Source organism: Triturus cristatus, chromosome 3_2, assembly GCF_964204655.1.
Source record: "Triturus cristatus chromosome 3_2, aTriCri1.1, whole genome shotgun sequence".
Taxonomy (NCBI): Eukaryota; Metazoa; Chordata; class Amphibia; order Caudata; family Salamandridae; genus Triturus; species Triturus cristatus.
Genome location: NC_140584.1, coordinates 1,026,140,667 through 1,026,161,649, shown reverse-complemented (window position 1 = coordinate 1,026,161,649; position 20,983 = coordinate 1,026,140,667). Strand labels below are relative to the sequence as shown.

Below are 20,983 nucleotides of genomic sequence, written 5' to 3'. Positions count from 1 at the left end.
CATCAAAAAAGTAAGAATCCAATTAAGTGCTGATGGCAGCACAATAAAGGGTTCAGGCGAAAACACATGTAAGCCCTTCCAAGAAAAGGGCTGATCAGGCAAATTTAGAAAGGCCACTAGGGCCAACTAGCAACTTTTAACAGTGCTCACAGAAAAGCCTTGCCAGACTAGGGACAGAATGAATAAAGGAACATCAGATAGCTTAGCCTGAAGAGGATCAAGCTGCCTGTGTCCACACCAGGTCATAAATGTAGTTCAACGACCAAAATAGATGATAACCAGGTGGCGAGCAGACAATATCATATCCTCCACCGCCGATGGTACATCAAAATCTTTCAAAGGTTACACCCAATTTTAACACATGTAGGTGTAGATTGTGGAGGTTTAGGTATAGATGCCTATATCTTTGTGCAGAGGCCATTGCTTGTTGGCATTACACATATACTGTGAAGGTCCAGCTGTAGTTTCAGAGCCCCCAGGCACAGTGCAAGAGACATTGCACCATCATACTTGTTGCAGTGTCACATGGTGGTTGTGTTTTTCACCACGACTGAACAGACATGCCCTTGATAGATAGCAAAGGCCTTGAAGACCGAACGGATGGAACACAGCTCAAGAAGGCTGGTGTCTCTGCTCCACATAAGGTTAAAGTCCTCTGATCTCTACTTTGTCAAGGCACCACTCTACCCACCAGCCCAGAGAGGAGTGACACCACTATGAGGTCTGGCTAGGGTAGAGATAACTGCTTTGTGCACGTAAGATTAGCATCAGTAATCCATCATAGAACATTCCAGGTTTCTTCATCCAAAAGGCAAACAATGTCCCCCAACCCAAAGTCAAGAGGTTCCACGGCAGATACCACTGGGAATTAGGTACTAGCTAGATGCAGGAAGCCAAAAGACCAAGCAGCCTCCAAAATAATCAGGCAGGGAACACAGGCATTGAGCTTCTGTATGTATTAAAGGCTACATTGATGTTAAACATCCACAGATGTTCTGCAACCTCTCCAGCCATATGCAATTATTTTAATCACAAAAATAACTTACCAATTGAACAGGACCCATGCAACTCCATTCAGCCTCTGTCAAACAATTTTTAGAAAGTGCCTCAAGTACACTGTGCCACAGATATCACACAACAAAACACATATCGGAGAGAAAACAAAATCAAGAGGAAAGCCAGCAAAACAAAAATTATAGGTACATATATGAGGCTAGTGGTTGAGTAAAAATATACATTTATAAAAACAAAATAGGGACGAGCAGAAGAGAGACTTTGAAAAATACTCCAGTAGAATGTAAAATAAAAGAGTCAATAGGTCTCACATTTTTAAAGAAATACTGTCATTCACCTATCATTAACAAACTGCTACTCAGGGTCTTTTGAGTAAGACACAATTGCATGCTATAGCAGGATGCAGTACTTTAGGTCGCAGTATCTTAGGTCACTTTAACATGCACTTGCTCCTCAGAAGATTACAGACCGTTCACAACACCACAGACAGACTTATCCTGGACCTCCCAAACAAACTCACATCACCCTCCCCTGGCTCCCAATCCAAAAGAGATGCAAGTTCAAGATCCTCACACACGCCTACAAAGCCCTCCAGAACCTAGGACCTGCCTACATCAACCATCGACTGAGCTTCACCAAACCCTTAGACACCTGCGCTCCACTTCACTCTCCCTCACACACACCTCAAATCAGTCACAGCTGCAGCTGTGGCCACTATTACTCCTAAATCGCTGTCAAGACCTGGAAAGACCTCCCCTCTCCAACTCCATACAGCCCCCTCTCTGGCCGATTTCAGAAAGAGCCTCAAGACCTGGCTCATCGACAGGCACATCGCCAAGCTACCCCTAGGGTACAAATGCTGGTTGATTGATAAAGTGTGTGCTCATGCCCTGGCATTAAAAAGAACAGTATTGACTATCCACAACGCCCTGGCATGCAAAGCACCATCAGAGTCATTGCCCTTGTATGTATTCACATCCCCTTCTAGCACACAGTGGGAGCTGCCTGCAGTAGATGAAACGAGGGGCTGCCTGCAAGACTTGGACTTGAGGAAGGGCTGCACTCTTTTAGCTGTACTGTAGTTCTATTCACATCTCAAATGGCACGCATGCCACCCACCTCTGAACTGAACACTCCTATCTTTTGGCATCTCACTGTGTATTTCTTTTCATAGGGAGGATGAGTGGGCCACCCGCTTTCAGTCTGGCAACTCTAAGAAAAAAAAAGAAGACTCCACAGAGCATGTGTGTGCTGAAGCTTTGTAGCACCACAAGTTCCCATGTGCTTACAAGCCAATGATGAATACATTATGGGGGCACCTGGCCCTTATGTTTTTGGAACAAACTTGGTGCTTTGTTCAGGTGGTTTTGGGGTCCCTAAAGTGGCACGCGGAAAGCATACAAGCAAGCAAGCTGCAAATTGTACAGAATGCAGCGGCTCGCCTGGTGCGGAAAATGCCTCGTCGATCAACGGTTAGTGCTGAAAATGCCTCGATGATCAACGGACACCTCAGCACTTAGTACCCTGCATTGGCTGCCCATACAGAAAGTAATTTTATGTAAGATATTGACAATCACCTTTAGAGCCTTTAGACACTCTGGACCCAAATATCTGACAGCTACGTTCACTCATTACATCACGGCTAGGGCTCTCAGATCCTCCACAGCGAACCTTCTTAAGCCTCCCGCCTTTAGATACAATACCAAAGGAGGGAAGTCCCTTGCAGTCTTAGGAACAAAAGCATTAACCCTCATGCCTGCACATCTAAGGGCGATAGAATCAGAGACTCTATTCAGAAAATCACTGAAAACCTGGATATTCGGGGTCACGGATGCATTCTGCTCCTCACTTGTATAAACAGGACCATTTACCATACCTACTCATTCAACTTTGCCTCTTCCGCATAGCGCCAGGATGCTCCCTCCGGAGAGACAGCTGCACTTCACAAATATTTCAATCAAATCAAATGAAGCAGAAAAAATATCACACATCCTATATCTCAAACACGACTTCGGGGATGTAGTGGCTTTCCATCATTACAGAATTTGCAAAGCCAATACATATGACTTGCACTTTCCTTTGTAAACCATCCCTGTTCACTTTGACGATTTTATTGTGTTTTTTTTGCAGAGGAAGAGTAGAGATTTTGCCCAGGACAGCAGTTTAACCAGAGTTAGAATGTCTGCAATTGCTCCTCAGGACTACCAAGCTACAGCATAGGGATCGTAGGGGAAAATACAAATCAATGCTTCTTGCTAAATGCTTCAGAACATGTAGGGTGCGTTCAAGGGCCAACTGACAAGACAACCCGCTCACGGAACACAAAGCTGTGGCCTTTAAAGCACTTCTCGCATTGCACTGAAGTTAGAAAAGTAGAAGACTGTAGAAGAGAAAGCCCTAGGTCTACTTAAGAGTCAGGTTCACATAATAATACACTTCTGTTATTTCTGAGTTGTGTAAGAGGCAAGTCAGGTTATCAACCTCAGAAGCACAAAAGACTTTGTTGGCCATGGAAGGATTGAAACTAGAGTCCTGCAGATGACAGATGTCAGTATCGAGTGTTTGTGTCACCATGCCATCTTATTGGCCAAATCTACTGTCTTCTAATAGACACTCCTTCTGTTAAAGAACAAACAAATTACATAATTACAGTACCCCCCATCCCCTCCAATGTACGTGGGTCTAAGGAATTGACTTTACACCAGGAAGTCCTGCAAGAACAATCAGGCAAAATGTCCTGGCCTGCAGACCAGACTGTCGATGTAGTATTGACTGGAAAAGGTATAGAAGGGTGCCCATGTGGAAGCTACGCCACTAGCTAGAGTCGAAGTAGCGGACTTCATCCTGGAGTAATGATCACAGAGACCCTCAAGAGACTCCTTTTTGGCCAAAGCACTGCAGAGCAAGACACAGAACAATCTACCTCGAAAAGGCCCTCTTCTGAACTGCTTTCTCTTTACAGTGGTGAGCCCAACAAAAGTTGATCATGCATCCTGTGCAATATAGAAATTTAGGGCCCACTTAAAATGTAAATTGTAAATTGATACTTGTATAGCACACTACTCACCCGCAAGGGTCTCAAGGCACTTGTACGAATACCACTGTGGAACCCATCCTGGCTTTCCCTGTGAGGCGTCCACTCCTGGGCACCCCCAAGGTGGAGGCCAGGCATCCTTAGCATTGTGGGGGCCGTTGTGGAGATTAAGCAAGCTATTGCCCAGAGTTGCAGAGTGGGACTCCATGATTGGAATAGGCACCGAGGCGAGAATTATCAGGTCCGTGGAATTTTTGAGCCCAAGACCCGCCGAGGCAGGGAATTGAACCCTGGTCCCGGGCTAGACCTCTGCATCAGGGTCTGCCGCTCTAATCATTGAGCCACACTTCTCCACCCAAATCCAATCTGTAAAGCCTCTCTTCCTTCTTAGAAAAAGGTGGAGGCAAGAAAAAACAGCAGGGCATGTTTTGGACTGTCACACGTGAAAAGGTGATACTACTTTTGGAAGAAAAGAGGCCTTGGTCCTCAGTACCAGCTTATCAGGAAAGTATGTGGTATGTGGCAGATGTACAAATAGCGCTGGCAATTCACTGAAGGGCAGAAGTGATTCCAATCAGTAACAGCCCACAGCCTCAAGATACAGCTGTGCTTGGTTTCCATTGATTTACTCATCAAAAAAGTAAGAATCCAATTAAGTGCTGATGGCAGCACAATAAAGGGTTCAGGCGAAAACACATGTAAGCCCTTCCAAGAAAAGGGCTGATCAGGCAAATTTAGAAAGGCCACTAGGGCCAACTAGCAACTTTTAACAGTGCTCACAGAAAAGCCTTGCCAGACTAGGGACAGAATGAATAAAGGAACATCAGATAGCTTAGCCTGAAGAGGATCAAGCTGCCTGTGTCCACACCAGGTCATAAATGTAGTTCAACGACCAAAATAGATGATAACCAGGTGGCGAGCAGACAATATCATATCCTCCACCGCCGATGGTACATCAAAATCTTTCAAAGGTTACACCCAATTTTAACACATGTAGGTGTAGATTGTGGAGGTTTAGGTATAGATGCCTATATCTTTGTGCAGAGGCCATTGCTTGTTGGCATTACACATATACTGTGAAGGTCCAGCTGTAGTTTCAGAGCCCCCAGGCACAGTGCAAGAGACATTGCACCATCATACTTGTTACAGTGTCACATGGTGGTTGTGTTTTTCACCACGACTGAACAGACATGCCCTTGATAGATAGCAAAGGCCTTGAAGACCGAACGGATGGAACACAGCTCAAGAAGGCTGGTGTCTCTGCTCCACATAAGGTTAAAGTCCTCTGATCTCTACTTTGTCAAGGCACCACTCTACCCACCAGCCCAGAGAGGAGTGACACCACTATGAGGTCTGGCTAGGGTAGAGATAACTGCTTTGTGCACGTAAGATTAGCATCAGTAATCCATCATAGAACATTCCAGGTTTCTTCATCCAAAAGGCAAACAATGTCCCCCAACCCAAAGTCAAGAGGTTCCACGGCAGATACCACTGGGAATTAGGTACTAGCTAGATGCAGGAAGCCAAAAGACCAAGCAGCCTCCAAAATAATCAGGCAGGGAACACAGGCATGAGGCCAAAACATCGGGATCATATGCTAAGTGTCTCAACTCACGGAGGTGGAAACACTTTCAAAACCAGTGTGTCCATGACAGTCCCTATAAAGGGACTCTTCTGCTCACACTAGATACGGGACGTTGGCACAGTGTTCAAAACGTCCAAGGACCGCAAGAATGTAGTTCTCTGTAGGAGCTTCGTGACTGACACAAATCTGCTTTCAGCAGCCAGCTGTAGAAGTAGGGGATTACATCTCCTGATCTATGCAGATGGGCAGCGACCACCAACATCATCTTCATTAATGCCTGAGGACACAGGGTGAGGACGAGGGGCAGAACAGTGAATTAAAAGTGTTCCAACCCCCACAACAAACCTAAAAAAAAAAAAATTCCAATCATAAATATGATCTGTAAGTATTCCAGAAGACTGCTTATCTTACTGATATGTAGTGCTATGAACACAGTATAAATACCAGGGTTGCACAGCTATTACAGCTACCCATGAAAACAGCCTCTTGCTAAACAGGACAGGATGCTTTTAGTGCATAAGTGTAGTTTAGCTTATTAAAGGCCTTTCATAAAGTCCAACAGAAAGACAGCATATGAGTATTTACTTTTCGGTTAGCTCTTTCTTTAATAATACCTGGCCTACTTTTGCGTAATACTGTTCCTCTACCAATGCCCTAGATCTGGACAGCAGTGGGAGTGTGAGGTAGAACAGGAAGTGAGGTCAGAGGACTAGACAGAGTGTGTAAATTTGGCACCACAAGAAACTTTTCACATCCTCTGTACTTGCACAGCTGGTGGATGATGATGTAAAAAACAGAGAAAGAAAGACATGAGCATCATATCAGACAAGCTTGAATCCTTACCAATATATAAAAAAGTAGGGGCAAGGTGCATTGCACATGGAAGCCCAACAATCCATGCTCAGTTACAGAGAAGAAAGGGAGTCTTGTCTCCACTACAACTCAAAAATGGGTGTATAGTCTTCATCCCAACCTGTTGAGTCACTTACATGCTTATTTCCTTGAACAGAGCCCAGAGCCAGATCTGAATCACTAGCTTATAAACCTGTGCAAAGTAACCCTTCCCCGCTGTCATTTTGCCTTGTGAAACTACACTATTTCCTTCTAAACAAAGAACCAATTTCCAAAAAATGGCCTTCAACCTCAGAATATAACCGCAGAAGGCTCATCTCACTAGGACCATGAACTGCGACCCCTTAAAGAGTCCAGTTATGCCAAGGGCCACACTCTAATGATTTGTCATGATGTAAAGAGGAGTACCTGGGTATTGGAAATTAACTCGGAACAGCAGGTTCCATTTCAACAGGTCTCACAGAGAGTCTTGTATTAGAGAGAGTTCCTCAGGGACCAAAAATCGAAACCCTGTTTACTCAGAATGGTCAGATATAGTGTAGTGGTTCACACCCAAAGGAGTGCACAGGTACGTGAGAATATAGGAAACCATTAGGCACACTGTGTAGCAAAGTAACCCTTTTTGCATGGCTACCCCTCACTTTTTGCATGATATCTGATACACTTTGAGAGTGCACTGGGTCACTGCCAATCAGGTTCCCAGTGCTTGTATTCTTTCCCAAAACTGTACTTTTGTTTCCACAATTGGCACACCTCTGACTCACATGCAAGTCCTTTATAAAAGTACCAGTGGTATCAAGGGCTTTGTGACCAGAGAGGGTCCCTAAGGGCTGCAGCATAAATTGCGCCACCCTCTGAGACCCCTCACCAAGCACATGGACACTGACATTGTAGACTGTGTTTTGGTGTAGATAAAACTTTAGAGTCGACATGGCACACATCCGCTGTGGGCCATGCCCACAAAACCCCTGCCTGAGGCATAGGCAAGTCACACTTCTGGCAGGCCTCACAGTCCTAAGGAAGGGTGCACTATACCAGAGGTGAGGGTATAGCTGCATGAGCCATATGACCCTACAGTGTCTGTGCCACTCACAGATATTTAAGTGCAGTGGGGACATATTGAGTGCATGGGCTGGGAGCTTGTCGTTACAAACTCCACAGCTACATGATGGCTTTACTGAATGCTAAGGAGTTTGGCATCAAACTCCTCAGCATAATAAACCCACACTGATGCCAGTGCTGGATTATTACAGAATGCACTCAGATGGCATCTTAGAGATTCCCCTTGAAGAACCTTACTTTGGTACAGTAAATACAGAGGCAGCTTCCTACACACTGGCACATTGAAGGAGAAGTTTGGATGGCCAGGATTCTTTCTGAAGAAAAGAAATGTCCCCCCAGTAACACTCCCATCATGGGGATGGCTGCAGGCCTGGCCTCCAAAAATGCCCACATTCACTCAACACCAACAGCACATGGCCTTTAGCCATGTGCAGCGGCTGCTAGTTGCAAGGGCCTGCAGTCAGCATCCCGCTGAGAATGGTTGAAGGCATTGCAATTGACGTAGGAGCTATGTGTTACCCGACACGCCTCTTGCGTACTTGTTGGGATTCAGCGTCGACAGATAACCAGGACCTGCACTTTTTAGACGCTCCCTAAGTGCGCTTTAGTAGGAGGAGTTTATACCTGTTCCCTTCTTTAAATAGCTCCCATTGGCAGGAAACCGGTGCTTGGCTTTCAAAGTCTTCGAGCCCAGAGTCCACGCCCTTCCTGACTGTGTTCCTGATTTCTTCGTTCGTCCCTGAGCTGAGTTTCCCGGTTCCTGAGCTGAGTTTCCCGGTTCTCTAACCCCTCGCTGCCCTTCTCCTAGTGCGAAGCCTAGTGTAGGAGTTAATCTGGTTAATCTCCTTTTCCTTTGTTAGGCGTAGAATCGCGGTCGCGTGTAAGTTTCATTTAGAACGCGACCGCGTCTGTTTGCAACACTGTTGCTTGGTACCTCCCGCTCTCTGTGTCCTTAATTGATTCGCGGTAGTTGTACGTTCATTAGGAACGCGACCGCGTCTGCTTGCAACCTTGTTGCTTTGTCTTTAGAAAGCTCCGGTGGAGTGATCCCCGTCCTAGCGCCGTAAGCGTGAGCAAGAGTGCGGGCGAATACTTTGTAATTTATATTCCCGAACGCCACGCTTAGTGTGCGAGCGAAGATATTTTTGTTAACGCGCAGTTCGCGCTGTTGAAATTTCTTTTGAGGATCCTCAATCAAATTTCTGTACACCGTTGGTGTTCGTAGGGGTTATTCCCTACTCTACGATTTTGTTATACAAGGGAAGGCGTAGTGGTGTTTCATATTCACCATAAATCTGTCCCTCCTTTTTTGTTGCTCTCTAGCTTTCCCCTAGCAGTTGAGTATAGGAGTTCTGTTATTTCCAAGTACTTCTATTTTGAAGCCCTCAGTGTTACCCAATCACTCCTAGCCAGTGGTGTTTCATGCTCGTGTTGCCTACGAGTACTTACCTGCTCTGAGAATCCCACACAAGCCCTGCTGACTCATTTCTTCAAGATTATCGAGATGTCCAGTGGGTAAGAGGGAAACTGGGGGGAGGAGGGCGTACAGAAACCTAGCATTAGATTGTATGTTATTTCCTTATAGAAAAGGCTTAACCACTATTATTTTCTTTGCTGTCTTTTGCTCCAGGTTGTTCTCTGCGGTGTCCATTTGAAAACGCCCACTGGGGGAATCAAGGAAGTGCTTCCCAAACCTTGTCCCCACATCTCTCAGGGCCTGTCTACGGCCAGTGTGTCTATAGGTTCACACCTTCGTGAACAGGCCTCAAGAGTGTGGGGGTATTATCATCGTTCCTGTGGATTGGGGCTACAGATTCACACAGGTGGGTCTGATCGGCGACACTATGGCTGTTGTGCGAGTTATTGATTGTGCTGCAGAACGTAACTTGCGAATCGTAGTGTTTTCCGGGTTTGAATTAGTAACCGTAACTGTACTTTAACTTTCAGTGAACTTCTTTAGATATAAATTGAGCTGTTATAACTAAAACAAACCATTGAAATTCCCCAATTCCAGTTCACAGCATAAACCGTAAATGAAATCTTGCCTTTGCATTGCGAGTGACATCAATGACATCTTAAGTGAAAACATTCATTACATCATTAACAACCTCACCATTGAGATCACTGCTTGAACTATAACTTGCACCACTTGGGATTTTTCAGTTTTGGATTTGCTGAACTATAACAAACCTTCAACTACATTGTAGCGGTCAGTTTCAATTTTATCCAGGTAAAGATTTTTTATTGTATACAGTTAATTGAAACCGTTACAATTTTGTATTAAAAATCATCAATTTTGTCAAAACTTTCCTATTTACAAGCAGGAGTCATTTATTCTTAATACACAAACACTTTAACCTAGTGTATTGGCTCCCAATTCGGCACAATTTAACAACCAATTATGTATGTCAGCTAGCTGTTTCCCATTTTTTGTGTGCAACACTTTTGATGCGTTCTTGTTCAATTCTTTGCACCAAACCTAAAAATTAGCGATATACCTCTAAAGCCCCAAAAAAATGTAAACTATATACAGGTTACTACTGGGTATTAATCATCCTCGATGTCATAATTAAACGACTAGTGCAAGAAATGCAAAGACACGTATCATAACAAAGTGATAATGTCTAAAATCGACCTAACAATCAAAGCAGTAAAAAAAAAATGTATATACGAGTAAGTACTCAGTATTAATCGTCCACAATTTCATAGCTGAATTCATGTGCAAAAATAGAAATGTAAACTAGATATTACAGATCCTCAATTTTATGACTAAAATCATGTGCCAAAATGCAGGTATGAACTATATACAAGTTAATGCCATAGATTAATGATCCTCAATTTTATGGCTAGAATCGTGTGCAAAAATACAAATGTGCTGGTCACTAAGACAATGATAATATCCAAAGTCGACATAGCGCTAATGGCATTAAGACATGTAGTATAATATGTGGCATGGTTGTTAATATCTAGATAATTAATCATCCTCAAATCCTAGCTATAATCATGCATTATGGTTCCATACTGAGCCTTTTATATCCACCACCAGAATACCAAATGTGCAACGTATGCGGATGCAATATAGCGGTTATACGCTGAGAGACACTAAAGTGAGCACTATTTGTTTGATTTTTGTAGCAATGTTCTAACTTTTTGCAAAACTCTGGCAGCCCTGCATGAAATTTGGAAATACAGGCTATTTAGTAATGCCATTACAGCCGGTCGGCATGATCTAATTTGGAGACAGCGGAATGCCGAAGTAAGTAATGCCGTCACAAATTATTTACAGCTGGGCAAATGCACAAAAAGTGTATGAGTGTTTCTTCCGCCTGATCGTAAAGTCTGCACTGCATTGTTGACCATGTTTGTTTCCAAGTTGGGACCTGATCTTTTGAAACTAAAAGCACCCAGTTGAATCAAAAGTAACAAGTGCTGGACTGATGGAGTTATGTGTTGGACAAGGTACGGCTGTGGTGCTCGAATCTCATATCTAGATAAAACCATCCAACTGTGTTTTTTCTTTGCTAGGGCAGCTTTGTCCATTAGCCAAGCTTTTTGTTTTGCAGCGTTCACTATTTTTTTTTAATGCAGTGAAGCTACAATTGGTGACCCAGGCATCATGCATATTGAGCATTTTTAAAGCTTGTTCCAGTACTGTTTGCCAGTCTTTCTTTCCTTTCGGCTGGCTTTTCAATTCTGTCTAGCAGTGCCCAAGCAAGGTTTCCTCTTGAGCTGCTTTTAATTTCCAACACATTTTTATTATTGCCCCTTGCCTTACCGGATGTTGATTTAATAACTCAAATTCCAAGCGAACTTGTGCTTGAGACGTAATCTGCGGATTCCGAAAGATTTGTTTGAATAGGCCTGATTGTTGGAGATTCAAAAAATTAGCATCTTGGCCTTTAAATAATTTGGAACCATAAGTAAGGGTTGGAAGGAATTTGGCAGCAACCACTTTTAGTAGATGGGCATTCGATGGAGACATTAATTTCAATTTTAGTGTTTTTAATGCGAATCATAATTTATTTGCTTGTGCTCTTCTATTAATTAGGTGATCCTTGAGTGTGAATCTTGAATCAACCACCACTCCCAGATATTTGTAGGAGGCACACTGCTCTATGCTGTTTCCTACTGCATACCACTTATGTTTTTTTCGGTTGGGCACGGTATTTGCTGAGAAACAGATGACCTTGGTTTTGTTGTAGTTTAGCGACAGACCGAGCTCCTTAGTATATTCCAGCAGCTTCGTGATCAGGCGCTGTAAACCTACTGGGGTCTGGCTGCATAGAACAATATTGTCTGCGTGCTGCAAGCTCCTAAGTTGGCGGTGGGCCATCTTTGGAGGGTCACTTTGGACTTCTGATAGCCTCTTGTCTAAATCTGCGGTGAAAATGTTAAAAAGACTAGGAGGTAGCACGCATCCTTGCTTTAAACCAATGTGCGTTGGAATCCTTGCTGTGGTTCTTTCTCCATTTCCTGGTTTTATCTGAACCCAGGTAGATGTATACAAGTTAACTATAGCCCATAGTAGCAGTGGTGGAATGCCCCATTTTGCCATCTTTTGCCACAAGAGATCTCTGGGTACCATGTTGAACGCTGCTTTTAGGTCACCAAACCACGTATACAATTTGGTGGATTTTCGCTTTCCTTTTTCAAATAGGAGATTCAATGTCAGAAGATTACATGTTGTACTTGTACCAGGTCTAAAACCTATCTGTGCGATTGGAAGAATCTTACTGGAAGTAACCCATTCTTCCAATTCTATGAGGAGATTTGATGCATATAATTTAGCTTCTACATCCATAAGTGCGATTAGCCTGTAATTCACCGGTTCTGATCTGGTGCCAGCTTTAAATATCGGGTGTAGAACGCTGCCTCTCCATGATGCCAGTATGCTATTTGATTGAAAAGCGTAGTTGAACAGTGGAGTGAAACATTCTGCCCAAAAAGATTTATCTTGTTTAAAAAGTTTGTTTGGCAAGCCATTTGGGCCTGGTGCTCCACTGGCTCAGAGTTTTTTTTAGAACAGTCTCGATCTGGTTAATTAAAATCCAATTTCCCTCAGGCATCTTTTCAGAATGTCTAGCAGTGCTGGTTTATTTTCATAACTGAGTATTTGTTATTTGCATCCTTGTTATTTTGAGTTAAATGGCCTATCCAGTCAGCCTCTAAAATGCTTGCGTTGTGTTGGGGGAAGGAGCCATATGCTATATTATTAATTTCAGCCCAGAACTTCTTGTTGTTGTTGGATTTACTTGTCTGCAGCAACTTTAGCCTAATTTCTGTTTGGTGTAATTTCTTTGCCGTCCAAACTTCTTGTTTGTAGATCTTCCTGAACTGATGTATTTGGTGCTTTGCACTTTCGATCCATCACTAAAGTAGAGAATAACTTACAAGAGAAAAACACGGTTTACTACTCCAGACAGCAAGTTATAATTGCAGAGAGAAACAACTTTCCTTAGTCATTATACCTTACTGCACAAATCTGACACCTTTCACCTTGGTTTTGGGTAAATAACTTTCTTAAAACAAATATATGTGAAAAAATACCATGGCAACAAATGAGTGTCAAAAGTTGTACAGAAAGTGTCTTGTCCCATTTTAACTCCCATAAGAATCTTTGCTCTCCAAACAGACAAAGGAAATGGTGAAGGAACTACATCAAACTTGCCATGAAAGTAGAATGTTACTCAAGGAGGTTCCACTGTTTGGTGAGGCGTAAACTAATTCATTAAGAATTAGCATCTAAATAAAATGTTGGGGTGTGCTTGAAAGGGTTGAAACATTAGAGATATCTGAACCATCAGTCCACCAGTGGTTGTTCAAGGAAAAATCTATTGTTGGCCATTTAGGGTACACTGAGTGACCCAAGCGCTCAGATTAGCTGGTCGCAACTTGGAGAAAACTGTTACTGTAGCTATTAAGGGGCTCAGAACATAGACTCGGAGTCCTGAAATATAAGATTTACCAAACCATAAGGATCCAGGGGAGCATTGCCTGACCCCCTGGCTCAGGTGGTTGGGGGTGGGTGGGGAGTGTCCCAAAGGGCCCCCTTCAGTCAAAATTTAAATTTTTAGCACAGAGTTCACAGATCCTGAAGCATGGTTGGAAGCAAGCCAACCCCTGCTATACACAACCAAAGGCTGCATACCAAACAAAGCTTATGCCCTCACAATAGTTATACCACTAAATACTAATATTTAATAGTACAACAGTATTAAATAACACATATTCAAACAGAAGAGGACTGTTCCTTCATAGTGATCTTTCATAGAATTAATGTAATATCAGTACGCCCTTGCAGAGGGGAGTAACCAAGGGCTCGTGTCTAAGTCCAACCCTTTTTAATATCTATATGGCACCTCTTGCCCGGATTGTGAGATCCTGTGATGTGGAGATAGTGTTGTATGCTGACGACACCAAACTTCTCATTTGCTTCGGATAAGACCCAAAGTGGAAAGCAAGTTTGCTAATTGTATGAGGGAAGTCTCTGCATGGATGTCTAGTAACTATCTTCAACTGAACAGTGACAAGACGGAGATCATGCTTTTTGGGAAAGCGTCAGAGCTCTGGTATGCTGACTAGTGGCCGCCTGAATTGGGCCCAGCACCTTCTTCTAAACAGTCTGTGAATAATCTCGGAGTGTAGCTGGATTGGTCTCTCTCCATGAAGGACCAACTAAACGCCACCTTCGGCTTATGCTTCGCCTCTATGAAGCTCCTTAAAAAGGCTCTTCCTTGGCTCCCCGACAGTGCCAGGAAAACTCTAGTCCTTATAATCATAAGGCACTTCACAAATCCTACCCTGTCTATTGTCCATGCGTTTAAATCCTTGTCAAAATGCAAGATGCCATAGTTCCTCGGATAAGGCTCTCTTGACTATCCCCTGCATTCGGACCTCAAATCAGGGTATAGATCTTTTTCTTACAATGCCCCCTATCATTGGAATAAACTCCCCATCAATCTTCGCTTATGCTCAGACACTAGCTTTTAAGAAGGCCTTGAAGACCTGGCTGTTTTAGGAAGTTTCTCCTGCTCAGTAGTGCAGTGCCGAGATACTCCTTCGGGAGTGATTTGTGCACTATATTAAATGTTTATTATTGTATTATTATTTGTTAAATTATTTATGACCATTATAATTGCAGCTCTCATCACTGGTAAGGCCGTAGCCTTACATTTGCTGTGCCAGTTATGGTTTCAATGGTTGTTCTGACGGTTATGTATTGAAGCGCTATCCATAACTTGAGAATTTCATTGGCTTTACAGTTTTCATCCAGAATTATAACTGCATTTCAACTGTGGCCACCTGCCATATTGAACTCTTAGTTATTTTTATCTTGTACCATTGGCAAAGTGATGTGTAGAGCATGGTGGGCAGCATAGGTTATGGTTTAAGTTGCATACCATAACTGGCAAAATACTGAGGTTTTCTGTGTTAGAATAATCTTTAACTCTGTTTTAAGTGAATTGCTATAGGTTTTTATGATGCACTTCTTTCATGTGTCATGTATCCATTCAGTGCTGTGCAGAATCTCTGGCCATACGCAGCGGGGTTGGCCAGACCCTGCACCCAACCCACCACAGGCGGCCAGGTGTCAGGATCCAGCAAAAAAAGAAAATGATAAGATCATAGCACGCCACAGGTTGTTGAATTCAGTGCTTGGGCAGAGCAGACAACTCAGTAAGGATGGTTTAAGAAAGAAGGCTGGAGGGTCTAGAATACCAATCTCTGAGATTCTCATGATCATGGAATCTGGTACCTCTGGGTCAGCATAAGAAACTGTTGGAGCAGGTTGTACAAAATGTTGTATACCTCCCCCATTTCTGCATGAAAATACTAATTAAATAATCTATTAATTATGATATTACTAAATGAGTTTGCATGTTTATTAATCAACATTTATTAATATAAAATTACACGTGGGGTTTGCAATTGGATGGCTAAAATAACTTTTATAACTAAAATATGTACGCATATTAACCATAGTAAATGTGATAATTAGAAAATTGCATGATATATGTAGCTTTTGTGACGTTTTATGATGTTGCCCAGAAGGAAGATCGAAATGGTGAATATAAATGCTTTAAATGTTGCTATACGCTAGATATATACAAGCACATAAAGGGATTAGTAAGGGGAAAACATTAGATTTATTATTTCTTCATATTATTACTCTTTTGTGTTTGTTTCGCTTAAATTAGCATTTGGGCCTAAAACAAAGATGGCTGCCGAGACACCATAATGAAGTGGCCATTTTCTCATGTGGCGTGGAGTAAACAGCGCCTGCGCGAGAGCCTCCATGATCCTTGCAGTGACCTCTGAACACAGTACCCCAACAAGGATGGTACATTGGACGTCTTCCAAGAAAGAGGAACAATAGCTCTTGTATAGAACCGGAACGACTCGATACATCTTTTACCGGTGACTTCACCCCTTGAACTGTACTGAAAATCCTGAGAACTGATCGGACGTTCTAAACCAACCAATCATGACCTCCCAAAACTTTAAAATTGTAACTTCTATGTTCAAATTTCTTATAAAAGTTTAGCAGAATAGGGACTAGAATCGCTTGCCGCCTCCTACCTTTACTTTGATGACCTAGATGCTGCCCGACTCTTTGACGACTGCGAACTTTGACTGATGCTTGCACGTCTTTGGTCCTTTGCCGATCTTTGGGACTGTAACATGCTAGGCAGAGAACTCTGAGCTTTGGCTTATTAAAGACGATTTATGCAGAGCCAATGAATTAGAAGACCCCAGAGTAGTAAGATTAGGTAAATATGAAGTTCTGTGATTTTCTGAAAATTGATATAAAACTTTCTAAACTTGACGAAACAAATGCATACTAAAGCTTTATGAACTTTAGATAAACTATTATTGATTAATAAGAATTAATGAGTTTGTGGTTTTTCCATTAAGGATGAAAGGATTCTGAATCTTAAAATGTGTTTTAGCTGGTTCTAAAATCACCATCAACCAATCCAACTAATTTGGTCCATTGACTGAAGTGGGAGGGGTGTCTTGATGTTTTGGAATTGAGGATCTGTAGGCGAAAGGGTGTTAATGTATATTTGTAAATGACTTTTCCTTCCCTATAGGTTATAAGGTACTTCCCCCCACATGTCCAGCGCTTGAATTACTCATCCCTCCTGTGTGTGCAGACTCATGAGAAAGACGTATGAGTGTTGGTGTTATGGGCCCCACCAGCGAATGCGTGTGTGAATGAATCTGTGTGACGTCAGGTCTGCGAGGCAGGGAAGAAATCGGTAACGGATTGTTTCCCCGTTTCCCCGGTCTCGCGCTGCATCAAAACATCAGTGGGAGCGCCACATTGCTTCAGAATCATCTTGAATGTACGGCTTCTGCTGGCATTTAGTTCACTCAACATCCTGGGTTTTTGCACTTTTGTTGTTTTTCTTCCTTCAATGTGCATTTGCCTTCCTTTTTAGTGGCCAAATATTCCTGCACTTCCCATTTTTTGCTTCATACTGTGATTCTGTGAAGACCCCTCAGCATGTTTTTCTCATTGAATCCATCCTGGCATTCTAATGCCGTTGTTGTCATTGAGGGGTGCTGGTGACATCATGAACCACGGGGCTGAAGACTCAATGCTTTTCCTGTGTGATGTACTTGAGGGTGCAGACACCTGAAATCCCCCCATTCTAAACGAGTGATTGAGGTCAATGAAGTGGGGGATAAGCGGAGGAGGTGGGGCTACAGACAGACTTCTGATTTGAGAACCTGTCTGGACCCTAAAATCTTAAAGCTGCTGTCCCTCGATTAAGTAAAATGGTACTAGGCCCCTTTAACAGCAGAGAACAATTCCAGCAACTTAGAATTAATTCAGGTATTAAAAGAACAAGTACTAGGAGAAGTTCATCACACACCACTCAAATCCTGTAAACGTCAATCACAAGAATCAGCCACTATAAAATGCAATCCATGAAGCCCATTGTTAAAGGCGTGTGCAGTACATGCAGAAATATTCTATTATGCAATAAAGACTGAGAAACAAACAAAACATGCCTCTTGAGGAGGGGTCTAGTGACTTCAGTCAAAAGCCAAGAACTGATAACCAAGAGGAGGTGCCAGAAGTCAATAGCAAACTCTTACTATAGACAGAAAAAACGAAATGGCCTGAGACAGTGTTTGATACACAGGTAGGGTGTAGGACCTGTAATGGCGGTGCACCTCTTCTCAGCAGTTTGTCAGATTTTAACAGTGACATCATTCATTTGAAGACTTTTTCCTGTCCTGCCTGCCGCATAATCAATTTCCAGCAAGTCATGAAGGTAGGACAGCAGAAAGAAAGAGTAAGGAGGAGGAGAATAAGTGATTTGTAGTGTATGACTACTGCCCTGCCTGCACAAATCTACCACAAACCATTTATCCAAATTTAGAACTGTATCAGCACTCCTAATTATTAAAACGAGTCTTATATGATGGTCAGATCATTGTGATTCCAAGCCTCATGTGATTCATTTTTGACCCGTGTCATGCTGGTCCTAAACTAGTTCTGAAACACTGACCAGTTTCTTAATTATTAGTTTTACAAGATCCAGTCTGCTTTCATAATAGAGTATCTACCCATCAAGCTCTAGGATCTTGCTTGTCAAAATTCTAGCTGTGTTGTGTTTTACCTGACCACATCTGAAGAGGGCTTTGGGGTTGCTCCGGTCAATTTCAAGGGCTCTTTCACCATACACAAGGGCACGGGCAGGGCGCTCCAGCTTCATGTATGTCAGTGATAGGTTCAGAAACACCAGCAGTCTTGCAGTCCCAATCAGATTCCGGTCGCTCTCACTAAGAGGACTACGGCCTAGGATCGAGGAAGCCTAGCATCAAGCAAGGGTCAGAAAAAAACGTCATGAGAGATCAGAATAAGAAAAGAAAAATATATCAATATTAGGCATTGTAATATTTATATTTTCCAGGTTGCTACATTACACTTTCCCGCAACACTTTTGACTACACAGCATCAGTAACTACTGGTAAGACAGCAAATCACAAAATATGCCCTTCAGAGCTATCAAGAGCTTCTCAGTCCCCAACGTACTGCACCATTCAGCTGCTCAAATAAAGATACTTAATGCATCCAAACCTGATGAGGCAAGGGAAACAAGCTATTTGAACTTAAAGGCCAGGAAATTGCGAATCACCCATTTACAACCCTAAAAAATAGACAGAAGTTCGAAAACAGTCACTGAACAACCACATGCCAAATGACTACAAGTTATACACCTTCCATTTGAGCATGCACCCCTCTGTGAGCTTCTGTAATCTCTTACCCGCTTGTATCGATCCTTGGCATCATCAAAGCGATTCTGGCGAAAGAGATAATTTCCAAACTCTCTCTCTATGTTAGCCACCTTTAGCACCTTCTCCAGGGGGAACGTACTCTGCTGCTCCTGAAAGTAAACAACACTTCAAATGAATTTGCACACATAAAATGCCTTCATACAGGCTACTGTTGCATGTTTGAGAAAGAGGTACTGAAACTTGCTTGACTAGGCGAAAGACTGTTAGTGTTCCTTGAGCTATCTGCTACTTTCATGCCATCAATCATAATATCATCTTCCACACTTTTGGAAATGGAATTAGAGTGCATGTTAGAGAGCTGGTTTAAAGCATACCAGTCCACTGTTCTATCCCACTCCCATTATTCTAGCTGTTATATCACAAGGATCCATCTAGCAAATCCACAATACAACCTGCTTGTCGAACCATTAGGTGAGGTCTTCCCAAAAGCAGGTATTGAATTGCTCCACTATGCACACGACACACAGATATTTTTACACTTTCGCTCAATGTCTAAACAACATGTGCACATGGATGGGAAAAGCCTCAACGAGTGAGCTCCTTTTACTACCCCCAAACGTTCTAATATCTTCTCTCCAGAAGGGACAGCAATTCCAGCACCTAAACAACTTCTCCAAAGTTGTAAACCCTCCTAAGTCCCTGGACTACATGTTCGCCAAATCACTCAGCATTGACCTTCGCACCAAACAATTCATAAAAGCGCTAGATTCCAAAAGCAACAGGTACAAAACATCACACATTTCATCCCTAACAAAACTTTAAATCTACTGCCCAAGCTCTAGTGAGATCATACGCTGAGAATGGGAAATACCTCAGAACCACTCTACCTAAATCCTGCCTATTCAACACTCACCTTTCAGACTCCTAAAGCAGGCCAGAATATTTGACAAAACCCCCCCTGCTCGAAATTCCCTCAAATGGTTAACACTCGAGTCTCGTTCCAATCATAAAACAACCTCCCTCACATACACAGCCGTAAGCTTATCCCCTTGCTTCTTCCCCAGCACCGCACCTCACAACCACTGTAACTGGAAGGCAAAACCAGAACCCTATGAATCACTTCAAGCTTTCTCAGGGAAAACACCAAGAATTTGAAATGTCTTACTCATTAACAGAGGACTTGACCACTCATTGCAAATCTTCAAACCTAAAGGAGCACCTACACAGCATGATCTAACATCTTTCACTTCATGGATAGGAAGTCTGGCACCACTGTGTTATTTGTTATCCTAAAGTAGCAAATGCTGATGTTTATCCTCTGATAATAAAATGCTGATATTTGCATACTGTTTATTTCCAACAGTGTAAGCTACAATAGATGCTCAACTTCTCACCACTTCCTTAAGGTCCAGCCTGACATTTACTTGTTGTTCTGGTCCCGAGCCTGTCACTGTCATGCTTGTATACCCCTGACTACTAATGTATATATTTTTTCATGGTATTTGTTCTAAAGACAAAGGTACCTCTGTGTTATATACCGTTATTGTTAAATGCACTTTGAGGCGATCTTATTTTAATCCACCACTGCTTATACAGCAGCCACCCCTCAACATGTAGCAGATCTGTATGAAAATATTAAATTGACTCTTATGCAAATAGATGTGGCTTATCCCTGATTTTCCAAAAACACATCAACTTTGTGAACGAGGCCTTTTATGTGAGCTAGTGCACCCACAAAGAAAGGGATGGGTTTGTCTGAAGGAAAGGTGGGGTTGTGAGAGGACCATGAATTACCAGTACAAGTGGCAATTAACTTGTGCGCACTAGCAACTCCAGTGCCCCTTTCAGTAGGTTCACGAGAAGATTGAAAAAAATGTAATCCTGTAAAGGAGTCAACAAAATCCTAAGCAGTATCTCAAAGACATTTTTAAGAGCCTGGTCAAAATGGGTAGCCGCCTGACTGCAGTATATAATCTCAGGAAGGAAGAGCATCAAATTTGTAGCATTCTGAAATACAGGAGACCACAAATGGGCAACAGACCCAGATTACCAGGCGACAGAAAGCCTACCTGAAGATCCGATAAATATGCTATATCAGACTAAAAAGTAAGGGCCAATTAAATTCAATACAACACAACGTCCACGCTGCTTAGAGGACTTGCAAGGAAAAAAAGCTCTGA

General features: G+C 42.7%; 1 protein-coding gene across 2 annotated transcripts in view; it reads right to left on the bottom strand.

The window, feature by feature from the left end:
* Nucleotides 1-20,983, bottom strand: part of FKBP6 (FKBP prolyl isomerase family member 6 (inactive)) — a 209,775-nt gene that overhangs the window by 67,744 nt on the left and 121,048 nt on the right. For both annotated transcript variants that reach the window (XM_085646937.1, XM_085646938.1), the window contains exons 5-6: nt 18,833-18,952; nt 18,185-18,379 (exon numbers count right to left, since the gene is read on the bottom strand). In XM_085646937.1, the coding sequence (XP_085503063.1) occupies nt 18,185-18,379; nt 18,833-18,952 (315 nt within the window). The remainder of the gene's footprint in view (nt 1-18,184; nt 18,380-18,832; nt 18,953-20,983) is intronic.